General features: G+C 47.0%; 1 protein-coding gene across 1 annotated transcript in view; it reads left to right on the top strand.

The window, feature by feature from the left end:
* Positions 1-1217: 1217 nt before the first annotated feature.
* The window catches only part of TMEM40 (transmembrane protein 40), a 15815-nt gene continuing 1442 nt past the window's right edge, over positions 1218-15590 (top strand). Inside the window, exons 1-10 of the mRNA XM_008069596.2 lie at positions 1218-1302; positions 1945-2064; positions 6612-6629; positions 7841-7936; positions 9308-9361; positions 13355-13390; positions 13760-13792; positions 14152-14199; positions 15133-15204; positions 15298-15372. Of these exons, the coding sequence (XP_008067787.1) occupies positions 1230-1302; positions 1945-2064; positions 6612-6629; positions 7841-7936; positions 9308-9361; positions 13355-13390; positions 13760-13792; positions 14152-14199; positions 15133-15204; positions 15298-15372 (625 nt within the window). The 5' untranslated portion in view covers positions 1218-1229. The remainder of the gene's footprint in view (positions 1303-1944; positions 2065-6611; positions 6630-7840; positions 7937-9307; positions 9362-13354; positions 13391-13759; positions 13793-14151; positions 14200-15132; positions 15205-15297; positions 15373-15590) is intronic.

The raw sequence follows: 15590 nt of genomic DNA, 5'->3' as shown, positions 1-15590 counted from the left end.
ATACTATGAGGCTAGCACTACTATTTGTCTCCATTTTACAGACAAGAAGCCTGAGGCACAGCAAGAAGTTAAGTAACTTTCCCAAGCTTCCACAGCTAAAAATAGCAGAGTCAGGAATACAACCCAGGCAGTCTGGCTCTGAGACACAGGGGAGGATAGTGACTTGCCAAAGTCTTGGGGTAGATTCTCTAGACCAGTGATTCTCAATTGGGGGTGATGCAAACATTACCAGTACCAAACGACAGTTGTGTTAAGGTTGAGAAACCCTGGCTTAAATGAGTCAGAGGTTAAGCATGGTGGCTCGTGCCTGTAATCAGCTACTCTAGAGGCTGAGGACAGGAGGATCGCTTGTCAGGGGTTCAAGACCAACCTGAGCAATATAGTGAGACCCTGCCTCAAAATAAAATAGAAATAGAAATGAGCCAGAGGCTGGCAGATCTACCTCTTGTCATGTTTGAGTTCTTAATCTCAAAGCTGAGCAGTGAAGAAATAGGGCAGAAATCAGAATGAATCCTGCACCCCTTGGCTAAACTGCTGCTATGAAGGGACTCAAAACATAGAGCCGCCAGGAGGAGAAAAGCCTACTTCCTGTGTATGCAGCAGTCCAGAGGTGGGCAAGCAGCACTGAGCATGAGGCCTTGTGGGTCCCGGGTTCCTCTGCCTTTTTGCTCAGCCATTCCCTGGGTGTTGGCCTTGTGTGTATGATTCAAGTTGGTTTGCCAAGTTTAAATCTGCATTTCTGTCAAAACTGCACCTGACCTTCCAGGCACGGGTCAAAACCTACTTCCCCAGCCTGGGCAACATAGCAAGACCCCATCTCCTACTTAAAATCAAAAAGTTAGCTGGGTGTGGTGGCACACCTGTAGTCCCAGCTACTGGGGAAACTGAGGCAGAAGGATCTCCTGAGCCCAGCAAGTCAAGGCTGTAGTAGCTATGATCATTCCACTGCACTCCAACCTGGGTGAAACAGTGAGACCCTGACTCATAATATTAAAAAGAAAATCCCAAAACACAAACTCACTTCCTTGTGAAGCAGGTTCCTAGTTGCCCAACCAACACATACCACCCCTGTTCCCTACTCCCCCAGTCCCTCCCTCCACTACCCCTGGCCTGCTTTCTAACAGCACAATTGTTTTATTAACTGTTTGTCTTTTTCCTATTTATTTCCCAAGCTCTTTGTATATATTAAGACATTAACTAAGGTGATCATTATTCCTCCAGGGAAAGCCATGGAAACTTCAGGACCCTTCTCCCAGTCTCAAGACAGCAGTCGAATCCACAGAGAAACAGAAGATCTAGACGGTATATTTGCCTTCTCTGGCCCGGGCAAAGCCACGTGGGAGGTGGAGTCCAAACGTGGATGGGACAGAGGACCCTGCTTGGTTCGTGTGGCACAGTGGCTCAAATCACAGTCGAAACAGGGAAGCTGTGACTTTACACACACACACAAGTGTGCTTGCTTCAGGCTGCCCTCCTGTACTTCCTAGCTGTGGAGACCCTGGGTTGCTTGCCAAATCACAAGAAGTCTCTGGGGACTTGGGCTGGCACTTGGGAGAGTCCCCAGAAGGTGGGAAGGGTCCTGTGTGGCCCCAGAATGGGGGATGGGAAAGTTCAGGGCTTGATCAGACACCATCTTCCCTGTCATTGACAGAGGATCCTAAGTAGGCAACTGCTCTGTGGGGTCGAATTGTCTCTGGGCAGGACAGAAAGCTGAGAAGCCCCTTTTCGCTTCAGGGGTCCATACGCAGAGAATTTTCTGCCTTGGGCCTTCCTAGAGTCCCTGGGGTCTCTGAGAGCCTTGGTCTCCTGCACCATCTGTTGTTTGGAAAGATAATCCAATCCTTCCTGGCTCTCCAAGTTCAAGTAGAACCCTGGGAGAGGCTTTGGTGACCCCTGGGGTTGGAAGGTGAGAAGTGCTTATCTTTGCCTATGTGTGCCTTGCAGAGGGAGAAACAGATTCCCACAAGCAACATGGGAAGGCTGGATTCTTTTCCCAAGAACAGTATGAGAGAGAAAAATCTTCCTCCTCCTCTTCTTCTTCCTCATCATCCTCCTCTTCCTCAGGTACAGCAAAGATTTAAATACACACAAACACATATTTTACAATATTATTCAAGAAAAACATTTACATGGAAAAACCAACCCCATACTTCAAGTAATTGAAACACTTGATTCTTCAATGCTGTTTTTCCACATTCCTTTCTCTTTTTTTGATTTGGAGTCTCACTCTGTCGCCCAGGCTGGAGTGCAGTGGCATGCTCACGGCCACCCCAGCGTTGACCTGCTGGGCTCCGGCGAGCCTTCTGCCTCAGCCTTCCAAGTAGCTGGAACCAAAGGCACACGCTACCACGCCTGGCTAATTTTTTGATTTATTGTAGAGATGAGGTCTCGCCAAGTTGCCCAGGCCATTATCAAAACCACCTCCCAAAGTGCTGGGATTACAGGCTTAGCCACTGAGCCTGGCCTCCACATTCCTTCTAGAGCATGTCTATCTATACTCATACTTGCATGTACACAGCTATAATTGATCATATAGGCCTCCACATTCCTTCTAGAGCATGTCTACCTATACTCATACTTGCATGTACACAGCTATAATTGATCATATAGGCATTTTTGTTCTCCATTTACAATTTTGTGCTATCTTATTCTAATGCATATTTCTCCATTATTCTGTAATACCTTTGCAGCCTTTTTTTTTATTTTTTAAATTTTTTTAGTAGGAATCTCTTTCTGTTGCTGAGGCTGCAGTGGCACGCTCACAGCCCTGTAGCCTTGACCTGCTGGGCTCAGGTGATCCTTCTGCCTCAGCCTTCCAAGTAGCTGGAACCACAGGAGTGTGCCACCACACTCAGCTAATTTTTCATTTATTGTAGAGACAAGGTCTCACCAAGCTGCTCAGGCTAGTCTTGACCCCCTGGACTCAGGCAATCCTTCCACCCCAGCCTTCCAAAGTGAGCCACTGCACCTGGCCTTTGCGGCTATTTTTAACGCTTGCCAAACAAACCCTCAATTGGTTGTATCTCATGTAGAGTAACATTTAGGTTTAATAGGGGCATGCTAGTGTCATAGTCAAAGCATGTGTTACAGGTTCAAATCCTGTCTCTGCCACTAATTAGCTATGTGTCCTCGGGTAAACTGCTCAAACCCTGTATGCTTCATTGTCCTTATCTGTAAGACGGAGATGGTAGCAATAGTTGATACCGTGAAGGATTCTTGCGAGGATGGAATTCATGATACAGGTAAAGTCTTAGCACCTAGCACACAGTTAAACCCCTTGAAATAACTACTATGTGAGCCGGGCTCAGTGGCTCAGCCTGTAATCCTGCACCTTTGGGAGGCCGAGGTGAGTGGATAGCCTGAGCCCGCGGGTTTGAGACCCGCCTGGGCAACTTGCCGAGACCTCATCGCTACCATAAATCAAAAAATTAGGCAGGCGTGGTAGCGTGCGTCTGTAGTTCCAGCTACTCGGAAGGCTGAGGCGGAAGGATCGCCGGAGCCCAGCAGGCGAGGCTGCAGTGGCCGGGAGTGGCCACTGAACTCCAGTCTGGGTGACCAAGTGAGACTCTAACTCAAAAAAAAAAAAAAAAAAAAAAAGAAATAACTATTATGTGAAGACTTTCCCCTCTCAGGTTTATCATGTTCATGAACGTCCTTGGCAAAACATTTTACCTTTTGAATTTTGTGTACAAATCATGTCCTAAGCATTGACTTCCCACAAGTACTTTAGTGGGTTTAGAGGAATATCTTCAACAGGATCTTGATGACAAGTTACCCCTTTATTCTCCAAGAAACAGTAGGATGTTCTTTCTCTCTCCTCCCTTCCTTGTCTCACTCTGTTGCCAGGCCTGGAGCACAGCGGCATGACAGCTCTCCATAGTCTCTACCTCCTGGGCTCAGGTGATCCTTCTACCTCAGCCTCCCGAGCAGGTGGGACTACAGGTGCATGCCACCACGCTTAGCCAATTTTATCTATTTTTTATAGAGATGAGGTCTTGCTATGTTGCCCAGGCTGGTCTTAAACACCTGGGCACAAGTGATTCTCCTGCCTCAGTCTCCTAGAGTGCTGGGACTACAGACATGAGCCACCAGACCCAGCCTCATTTGTATTCTTTCAATTTGAAATATAAGGCTGAATTTATAGCAGGAGCAGCATGTACTGAGTGCTTACTATGTGCTGGGTACTATTCCAAGTGCTTGTATGTAATAACTCAATTCTCACATCAACTCAATGAGGAAGGTACTATTATTCCCTTTTTACAGGTGAGGATACTGAGGCATAGAGAGGCTAACTGACTTGCTATAAGAGAGCCCAATAACCAACTTGGGGTTCCTCCAAGGCCTTTCTAGGATGGGGGAAACTAACCCTCCTCAACCAAAGCTCCTGCACTATAATCTGTTTTGTATCGTGGGAGTGGGCTTAATATTTCATTTGAAAGATTTCCAGCCAGCCTGTAATCCCAGCACTTTGGGAGGCCAAGGTGAGTGGATTGCCTGAGCCCATCGATTCGAGACCAGCCCAGGCAACTTGGCAAGACCTTGTCTCTATGATAAAATAAAAAATACCCAGGTGCAGGGGGACTGATGTCTGTCCCTTTGTTTCCCTTCTCTGGGCAGGAAGAAATGCTCTGTCCTCTGGTTTTAGGTGTCCCTCAAGGGGAGCTGCTCTCCCCGACTAGAGGCCAGAGCCCCTTCTCTGGAGTCTCCATGGCACACATAGGATTGGCTGTAAATAGCACACTAAGAAAAACAACAGGAGAATTTACACATGGTCCTGAAGCTTGGTGACAGACTGGCATTCAGGATCCTGGCCCTTGATCCTGCTGTGACTGGCCTGCTGCCAGAACGCAGAACCTGTCCATTCTTCAGGTTCAGAGGGTGGGTGGTCCTTAACCCTAAAGGCCCCAAGCCAGGGCCTCACTGTAGCCCCTGCCTTCCTCAAACTCAGGACTGGGAACTCATAGTTGGCTATCCAGCATATCTCTCCCCATATGACTGTTTTAATCCTGTTGTTATTATTATTATTATTATTTTTTTGAGTTGGAGTCTCACTCTGTCACCCAGACTGGAGTGCAGTGGCTGCTCCTGGTCACTGCAGCCTCGACCTGCTGGGCTCTGGCAATCCTTCTGTCTCAGGCTTCCAAGTAGCTGGAACTACAGGCGCGCGCTACCAAGCCCAGCTAGTTTTTGATTTATCGTAGAGATGAGGTCTCGCCAAGTTGCCCAGGTGGGTCTCGAACCCGCGGGCTCAGGCAATCCACTCACCTCGGCCTCCCAAAGCGGGATTACAGGCTGAGCCACCGAGCCCAGTTAATCCTGTTACTTTTAGATGAAGTTTTGTTTTCAGTTGTAAATGGTGACAAACAGGCACACTGTAAAAAATTATACAAGCATATAGGGAAATAGAAGAAAAAAATCACCCTTTGTTCCATCATCCAGAGATAACTACCAAAAATGCATTAGTGTATTCTCCTACATTTATTCAATAAATATTTACTGAGCACGAACTATATGCCAGACTTTGCAATGGCTCCTGGGGACAATAACAAAGTACAGGGAGTCTTTCTGCCACGATTAATTTTGTTTTGATTTATAAAGAAAAGAGGTTGATTTAGCTCACAGTTCTGCAGGTTGAGAAATTTTTTAAACAATTGAATTAGAGAATATATATATAAATTGTCTTCATTTTAATAGCATACATTCCTAAAAAATAAATAGCATGGAATCTCGAATGCCTTTTATAAAAATAAATATTACAGCCGGGCTCGGTGGCTCAGCCTGTAATCCTGCGCTTTGGGAGGCTGAGGTGAGTAGACTGCCTGAGCCCGCAGGTTTGAGACCTACCTGGGCAACTTGACGAGAGCTCATCTCTACAATAAATAAAAAATTAGCCGGGTGTGGTAGTGCGCGCCTGTAGTTCCAGCTACTCGGAAGGCTGAGGTGGAAGAATCGCCGGAGCCCAGCAGGTCGAGGCTGCAGTGGCTGGGAGCGGCCACTGCACTCCAGTCTGGGCGACAGAGTGAGACTCCAACTCAAAAAATAAAAAAAAAAAAATTATGAATATATCATAAGAGAAAGTTAAAATACTGTTCATTCACATGATAGATGTCCCTTCGTGATAAAATTTGTACTAACTTTTGCTTTATTTGCTGTATTGTGTATTTTGCATCTTTATAGCAATAAAAAGTCTCTTTTTTTGCATCGATGAATATTTGTAAAATATAGAAGAGAATAAAACAGAAGTTACCCAAGGGCCAGGCACAGTGGCTCATGCCTGTAATCCCAGCACTTTGGGAGGTCACGGCAGGAGGACCACTTGAGCCTAGGAGTTTGAGATCAGCCTGAGTAGCACAGTGAGACCTTGTCTCCACAAAAGATAGCTGAAAACTTTTTAAAAACCCCAACAGTTTAGAAGTACCAAAATTCTCTCTCCTGAGATAAATACCATTGTTTTGATGTGCTTCCAAGCTGAACACGGTGGCTCATGCCTGTAATCCCAACACTTTAAAAGTCAAAGGCGGAAGGATAGCTTGAGCCCAGGAGTCTAAAAGCCTGAGCAGAAAAGCAAGACACTGTCTTTAAATTAAAAAAAAAAAAAAGTGCTTCCTGAGCTTCCTCCTCTGTATCCAGTAGAAATAACATATGCACTGATTTTTAAACACAGCTAACTTGGTTTCCTGGAATTTCTTAATTTACCCATGATTGATCAGGAGGTCCTCAAGCACACCTAGCACTGCTGAGGCCATCTTGGTAGTCCTGAGGATAAGGGAGTCGGCTGAGCCTGGAGCCAGAAACTCCTAAACTTGAATTCTTGAAATGCTGACTGGCCCAAGACCACAAATGACTCAATCATTCTTCGAGTCTTCATCAAGCTCCTGCTTCAGGCAGAACACCCTGGGAGGTAGAGAACCCAAGCTATGTCCTTCAGGAGATGAGATGATCGGAGAGACAAGCATCACAGCACCACTGGTCCTCATGTCTGCTGAGTCAAGCAGAGACAGATGATGCTATAGAAACCTCAGAAGGGTGCCAGGCACGGTGGCTAACTGTAATCCCAGCACTCTGGGAGGTCAAGGCGAGAGGACTGCCTGAGCCCAGGAATTCAAAATCAGCCTGGGCAACATGGCGAGACCTCATCTCTGCAATAAATAAAAAATTAGTTGGGCATGGTGGCACATGCCTGTGGGTCCAGTTACTTGGAAGGCTGAGGTGGAAGGATAACCAAAGCCCAGCAGGTTGAGGCTGTGGTGGTCGTGAGCGTGCCACTGCACTCCAGTCTGGGCGGCCGAGTGAGATTCTGACTCAAAAAAAAAGAAATCCCCAGAGGGCGAACAGCAAGACCAGCATGAGTGGTGGTAGTTGGAAAGGCTTCCTACAGGAGTTGTGACATCAGCTTAACCTTCACAATAGGAGAGACAAATAGGAGGGGTCTTCCAGGTATGTGGGAGACACAGCAAACACCCAAACTCAGCGTGATGAATGGGGAGACAGAGATGACACAGCCCTTGCACTGGGGGGGGGAATGGAAACCATCTTAGAAATATGATATATGATACCTCATGGGACCTTGTCTTACCTTCACAAAAGCCTTATGAGGTAGGCAAGGCAGCATCAGAAATATTAAGTAGACATGAACACAAAAGAAAAATTAAGTGATTTGCCTAAGGTCACACGGAAAGTTCATGGCTGGTCTCTTACCCTATCATCCCCAAAGCAGAGCTCCTCCCCCCAAACTATACTCCTCACATAAATTCAATTCCGAGAATCACCACCAGAATGAACATACTCCTGGCTTGTTCCAGGCTGAGATTCTTCTACAGCTTATGTTTGTTTCCTGCAGAGAGCAGTGATGAGGACCAGCAACCCAGAGCAACCAGAAAGCATGGCCGGAGCCGGGGGGCTGGACACCCCCACCCCCACAGGGATGGTTCACCTGGTAGGCAATAGGCCTTGCCATTTTTCTTTTGCCCACTGGTCTCAATGTTGTTTCTCAGTGGGATGGAGTCTGTGTGAAGATGTCCTCAGAGCATTGCTTATGGTAGGATAAAAATAAGAATTAACCTAGCAACAGTAAAATAGATAAAGAATGCTATACCTTGCTCTGGCTACAGTTCACTTCTGTCTGTGATGTAAAATAAAAAGATGCCAAATCATTTAATTTATTCAATCTCTCATAAACTTTGAAAAAAAATTCACTCATATATAGTTATAAGCAAGACTGGAAGAAAAATAGTCAGAATGTTAATAGTGGTTATTGCTGGGTTTTGTTTGTAGATGTCTGTTACATGAAATATAGTGGTTATCTCTGGATAATGGAATTATGAGTGGTTTTTATTTTGTAAGTTGTCCTCTATTAGAAATAATTTACAATGGGCATGTTTTATTTTTGCACAAAAAAATAAACAACTTCTGGGAAGGAAAGAACATCGAAGAAGGAGCCTAGATTAAATGTTTAGTACAGAACTGCTGTAATAAATGCTGCCCATGAAGCTGGAGTTGAACTCTGGGTTCTGTTTCTGGACATAAAAATGATTAGGAATGCAGGCTTTGGCAACAGATCTTGCTCCTTACTTGCTATGCGACATTGGGAGAAGGAATGAACTTTTTTTTTAATTTCGTGTCTCACTCTGTTGCCCAGGTCGTGGCACACTCACGACCACCACAGCCTCAACCTTCTGGGTGCAGGTGATTTTTCCACCTCAGCCTTACAAGTAGCTGGAATTACAGGCACGCACTACTACACTCGAATAATTTTTGCTCTGTTGCAGAGATGAGGTCTCATCAAATTGCCCAGGCTGGTCTTCAATCCCCTGGCTCAAGCAATTCTCTCACTTAGGCCTCTCAAAGAGCTGGGATTATAGGTGTGAGCCACCGAGCCCAGCCTGATTGAACTTTTTGAGCCTCAGTTTCCGATATTATCTGTATAATGGATGGGGTTTGGAACTAATACCTTCTGCACAGGATTTCCATAAGGAGCAAATGAAATATTTAATATAAATTACTTAGTGCATGGTCACATAGTATGTACACAATATATGGTAATTATTCTCATTAACCTTGAGCAAGACCTAGGTCCTCTCAGATCCAAGTTCTTTCTCAGTAAGCGGAATATCTGGGAGTGGTGGGGGTAGTCAGACAGTGTAAAGGAAAAGCACTAGTAGGGTTGTCTTGCCTTTGAAGGCCCCCCCACCTTTCCTTCAACATAAGGACTGTTTTACTTTCTAAGGCTTCAAACCCCTAGGCCAACAGAAGCCACCTTGGGTCACTGTCTGGGGAGTGCTGGCTGAAGGGGTTTGTTTCCACCCAGGTGCTGGGCATGAGAGGCCTGACACTTCGAGGGATGAACTTCAACTCTACGGAGGTAAATGGTTGCCCACTGGTTTTGGAGAACACAGAATTAGACTACAGACATGAGGGCTTAGGGCTTTGTTGGCTAGAAGCAAGGTCAGGAGGGTATTTCATGAGCTGAAAAGTCCCAGGCAAGTATAACAGATTTGGCAGACTGAGTGGTTAGAAAATTGGCAGATAGGGATGGGGGGTATTTTCTACTATGATAAGACTTCCCCTGGGAAATCCTGCAGTCTCTTCTGAGCTATAACCTTGACTTGTGGGATGACCTTGATGAGTCACCCAACCTTTCTGGGCCTCAGCTTCCCAACCAGTGTAATGAGACATGATCAGTACCCCCATCTTGGAATACTGGGCTGTTTAAACATGCAAGGAAAAATTAAGACTCTGATCTCTACAATACCTATATTATAGAAAAATTATTTCCAAGCACCTTGATTACTATAGTGAGATATGAACAATATGGCGTTTTTGGTTGGCATCACTAGGATGAAATGGGAGAATTTGTAGCAATGAACAAGTCTGCCAAACAGCCTGAGAAATGCACAGATAAGAAAGTCTGTTTAGACTGGGAGCAGTGGCTCATGTCTGTAATCCCAGCACTTTGGGAGGCAGATGCAAGAGGACTGCCTGAGTCCACAGGTTCGAGATCAGCCCAGGCAACATGGTGAGACCTCGTCTCTACAGTAAATTAAAAGATTAGCCAGGCATGGTGGTACATGCCTGTGGTTCCAGCTATTTGGAAGGCTGAGGTGGAAGGATTGCCTGAGCCCTGCTGGTTGGGTCTGCGGTGGCCATGAATGTGCCACTACACTCCAGCCTGTGCGACTCCAACCAAAAAAAAAAGACTTTGTTATGTATCAAAATATGACGAGTGGCGGTCTCTAGATGGTAGCATTATGGGTCTGTTTATTATCCTTACTCTGTTCTATTGGCTTATCTGAATGTTTTTTTCTTTTTTTTTTGGAGTTGGATTCTCACTCTGTTGCCCAGTCTGGAGTGCAGTGGCATGCTGCTTACAGCCACCACAGCCTTGACATGCTTGGCTCAAGCGATCCTTCCACCTCAGCCTTCTGAGTAGTTGGAACTACAGGCACGCGCCACCACGCCTGGCTAATTTTTTGATTTACTGTAGAAGTGAGGTCTTACCAAGTTGCCCAGGCTGGTCTCGAACCCATGGGCTCACCTCAGTCTCCCAAAGTGCAGGGATTACAGGCATGAGCCACTGCGCCCAGTCTTTTTTCTAAAAACAAAAACAAGTATTACTTGCTTTTTTTTTTTAATTTAATTACTTACGAATTTTTTTTTTTTGAGTTGGAGCCTCACTCCGTCGTCCAGGTTGGAGTGCAGTAGCACACTCATGGCCACCCCAGCATCGACCTGCTGGGCTCCGGCGATCCTTCCGCCTCAGCCTTCCAAGTAGTCGGAACTACAGGCATGCGCTACCACGCCCTGCTAATTTTTGATTTATTGTAGAGATGAGGTCTCACCAAGTTACCCAGGTGGGTCCTGAACCTGCGGGCTCAGGCAATCTACTCACCTCTGCCCCCGCAAAGTGGTGGGATTACAGGCTGAGCCACCGAGCCCAGCCACTTATGAAGTTTTAAAGTTTCCACCAGGTGTAAAATAAGATAAACTGCTATGTCTACATGTGTTTAAAATATTTTTTCTCTGGCCAGATGCAGTGGCTCACATCTGTAATCCCATCACTTTCAGAGGCTGAAGTGAAAGTATTGCTTGAGCCTAGGAGTTCAAGACTAGCCTAGACAACATAGTGAGACCTTGTCTCTACAAAAAACACAAAAATTATGTGGGTTTGGTGGCACATACCTATGGTCCTGGCTACTCAGGAGGCTGAGGTAAGAGAATCACTTGACATCAGGAGTCTGAGGCTGCGCTAAACTGCGATTGTGCCACTACACTCTAGTCTTGGTGACAGAGTGAAACCCTGACTGAAAAAAAAATAAAAATGAAATATTTTTTCTCATCATCAAAGTAATTGATATTCACTGTACAAATTGTAGATATAGTTTTTTTTTTTTGAGTTGCAGTCACCCAGGCTGGAGTGCAGTGGCATACTTATGGCCACCCCAGTGTCCTTCTGCCTCAGCCTTCCAAGTAACTGGAACTACAGGCGCATGCTACCATGCTCGGCTAATTTTTTTATTTATTGTAGAGATGAGGTCTTACCATGTTGCCCATGTTACAGGACTCGAACCTGCAGGCTCAGGCAATCCTCTCTCCTTGGCCTCCCAAAGTGCTGAGATTACAGGCTTAAGCCACCACCCAGCCTGATACAGTTACTTATTAAATGCATTACCGCCCCTTCCCAAGACAACAGAGATACTCAGTAAATTACATTGTCTGAGTCTCATTTCATGTACTTCTTGATAAATTGTCTGCACTTTTATTATTGGTCACTCTGATCATTTTGCAGATGATCAGCCCTAAGGACACTTCAGTGTGCTGAGTGTTTACTCTCATGTGTTCAGCGGCCCCTTGGGGTGCTTATGTCCTGGGACTGCCCTGAAGGACAGGAAATGTACAGGAGTTGGGCCTGACAGTGGGAGAGATGGCACAGGGTACCACCAGCTTGAGAGCAGGAATGAGAGAAACCAAGAGAGAAGTCACCAGAGAACTATAATAGATACCAAGAACCACCTGGTTCATAGGATGGGAAGGCCATCCAGAATCGGATTCACGGGGAGGCTGGCCTTGGCAGCCCAGACAAGTGGTTCAACAATCAGGTGGAAGATCATGGCTCCCTCGTGCTCAGGGCCTGATGGGTCTAGGAGCCACACAGCTGGGTATCATCACCTACATCTGGATGGCCTTGGGCAAGCACACTTGCATATGGGTGGCCGGTGTATACAGATGTGTCTTATCTGGCCCAGAGTGTTTTAAAAATTATGGGCCGGGTTCGGTGGCTTAGCCTGTAATCCCAGCACTTTGGGAGGCTGAGGCGAGTGAACTGCCTGAGTCCGTGGGCTCGAGACCAGCCCAGGAAACTTGGTGAGACCTTGTCTCTACAATAAAAATTAGCCGGGTGTGGTAGTGCATGCCTGTAGTTCCGGCTACTTGGAAGGCTGAAGCAGAAGGATCACCGGAGCCCAGCAGGTTGACACTGAGGTGGCCATGAGCATGCCACTGCACTCCAGTCTGGGTCAAGGAGTGAGACTCCAACTCAAAAAAAAAAAAATTATGATTGTATTTCGTCAATCCTATAACACATTTTTTCACAACTGAACATTTCTGAAATCAAGATGTACATTTCTAAAAATTTATTTATTTATTTAGAGTCAGGGTCTCACTCTTGTCCAAGCTGGAGTGAAATTGCACAATCATGGTTCTCCACGGCTTCCAACTTCATGTTCAAGCAATCCTCCTGCGTCAGCTTCCTGAGTAGCTGGGGCTACATGCTCACGCTACCATGCCTGGCTTATATTTTTTTATAAAGACGAGGTCTCGCTGTGCTGCCTAGGCTGCTCTTGATCTCCTGGACTCAAGCAATCCTCCCACTTCTGTGGAATGACAGGTATAAGCCACCATGCCTGGCCTCAGGATGGACCTGAAAATCACTGGCAACTTACAATTATAATTGGCAGGGGGTTTCCTTATATAGTAGCACATAAAATAATGCTACATCTCACAAACGATGGCATGTTTGATTCGTGGAATACAAGAATTGTATTCCAAATCTCATGTTTTAAAAAAAATTGCCAACTTTTTTTTAACCAGGAAGTTTACACTAAAACTTGGCTTCCATGAGAAATTGGAAGACCTGGAAGACTGGATGGGCATTCTTCCAGCAGCTTTCCATGGCCAGTGGGTGGAGGCTGCCACTTTAGATGGGGTAGAACCTTCCAGCCTGCTCCAGTCCCCACCTGGCCCACTCCAGACCAGGTGGAGTCTCTGAGCAGGAACCACCTTGCTCGCAGGGCAACTTCTCCCCCATCCCTCGTCACTCGATCATGGGTATGTGATCACCAATTTTCCTTCTGTGCAGAGTCCCCTGGAGAGATGGTGCCATCTGGGGAGCCAGGTGAGTGTCCAGTTAGGGGAGGGGATCATCGGTGCTGGTGTTGAGCCAGATCTGAGCATCGCCTGTCCCCCAAGAGAGCTAGCTCCTGTTAGGGTGCCTGGCTGTGAGAGACAGGAACCCTACCTAGGTCCATGTGGAGCCCAGAGGCTCTGGTCTGAGCTTGGCAGGCAGGGCCTAGAGTTAGAAAGGGGTCCAGCAAGAGGTGAGGGGATTACAAGCAACCATCCATAGATAGAAAGATCCCTCGGGGGCTGGAGAAATCCACTGAGGCATTATTTAGGTCACCTATAGCCTCCCTGAGGATGGAGGTGCTTCTTAAAGACCCCAAGCTGGCTGGGGCACTGACATTGCGTTTCTCATTTTTTCCAGGACTCCGAAGAAGAGGCTCTGACCCAGCAAGTGGTAAATACACAAGATCTAACAGGGGAGCAGGAGGTGGCTTGGATTCTAGGGGGTGGGACAGGACCCCAGACAGCCTGAGAGGGTGGGCTTTCACCAGCCAGAGTGTCAGTATAACTCAGGAAAGTTCAAGGAAATGTACTCCAGCACAAGGAAAATGGAATGGAAGGCAGGCTCAGGCCTATGGAGGGAAGAGGACATCAGCTGGGGTCCCAAGGACAGCACCCCCATCTTCATGGTTTTGCCTGACTAGCCCTGCTGTGCCCTTGGGCCCAGAAGAGACACCCAGGAGGCAGGGAAGAGAAAACCCCACCTGCAGTCCTGCATCCAAGTTAAACAGTCATCTTTCTCTTGTTACTAAGGAGATGTGGAGGCCTCTCAGTTAAGAAGACTGAATATAAAGAAAGATGGTAAGGAAAGTAGTGTTCCAGTGCTGTCTGCCTGTCTGGTCCAGATTTCAATGGGTAAAATGCAGCCGGTGGCCTAGAACATAGTAATCACAGCCTGCCCTGTTGTGCACCCTACAGCTTGCAAAATCCTCAGCTCAGAATCACACTGAAAAGGTGGGACAATGGTTGTCATTTTGCAGATATGGAAACTAAGGCCCATGGTTGGAGAGTGGCCTTATAGCTAGTGAGCAGTACAGCCTGGGCTTGGACCCTGGTCCTCTGCTTTTTCTGCTATACATGAAGTCATTAGGATGATAAATGCCTTCGGGCCTTGTGGCCAGAATGGGGATCTGGAGGTGCGCAGGGCAGAGAGAGCCGAGAGGTTAGAAGGGGCCAGACTTTAGGGAAGGAGTGGTGAGAGGCAGAGGGCTCTCCTCTGCTCCAGGCCTGGCATCCGTGGGGGGTTCTGGGAGGAAGGTGAGGGTGGGAGGGAAGACCATGGTCTTTTCTAGTTGTTCTAGAAACATCCTGAGTTGTTACAAAAGCTCTGCCTTCAGAAGAGGCCTGGGGCTGAGCTTCTTGCCCTCCATCCAGGTGGCTGACACAGGGTAGTGTTTCATCACCCCAGACTATGATTCAAGACTTGCTGGACTCAAACTGAGATTCCCAAAGTGAGGCCATGTCCAAGCTGCTTCAGGACATGACATCACACTTGAAAGCAGGACAGTGATTTCCCTGTCCACTGTCCTTCTCAGAGCACAATCTTGGGGTGGAGCACCCCCATGCCTTTCCTGAAGCCTGGTCCTTGGTCATTGCCCCAGACAGACACAGAGTACAGGCCTCGCCCTGGGCCAGAGCCCCCAACAGGAATCAGGGCAATGGAGCGAGGGCCTGTCTTTTAAAAAAAAAAAGAGAAAGAAAAGCAAATGGTAATTCTGCATTCTGCCCTTACAGATGAGTTTTTCCATTTCGTTCTCCTGTGCTTTGCTATCGGGGCCTTGCTGGTGTGTTATCACTATTATGCAGGTGAGGGGGTGGGTCCTGGGGAATGGGGAGGAGTGTCTCAGGGAGCAGGTAGGGGCATCCAGACCTGCAGGCTGACCACTCTCTCCCTTCCAGACTGGTTCATGTCCCTTGGGGTCGGCCTGCTCACCTTCGCCTCCCTGGAGACTGTTGGCATCTATTTTGGGTTGGGTAAGCCCCTCCCAACACACACACACACACACACAGCCCTGCTGTCCCAGATGCCATCAAGATTTAAATAAACATTCTCTTCCCTGTACCAAAAAGAGCCAGTTGAATATTCCTTTAGGTTTCTTTTTTGTTTTGTTTTGTTTTTTGTTTTGAGTCGGAGTCTCACTCTGTCACCCAGACTGGAGTGCAGTGACCGCTCCCGGCCACCGCAGCCTCGA

This window comes from Carlito syrichta, unplaced genomic scaffold (genome assembly GCF_000164805.1).
Source record: "Carlito syrichta isolate Samal-C Ts95f unplaced genomic scaffold, Tarsius_syrichta-2.0.1 Scaffold312136, whole genome shotgun sequence".
NCBI lineage: Eukaryota > Metazoa > Chordata > Mammalia > Primates > Tarsiidae > Carlito > Carlito syrichta.
This window is presented reverse-complemented; position numbering and strand designations above follow the sequence as displayed.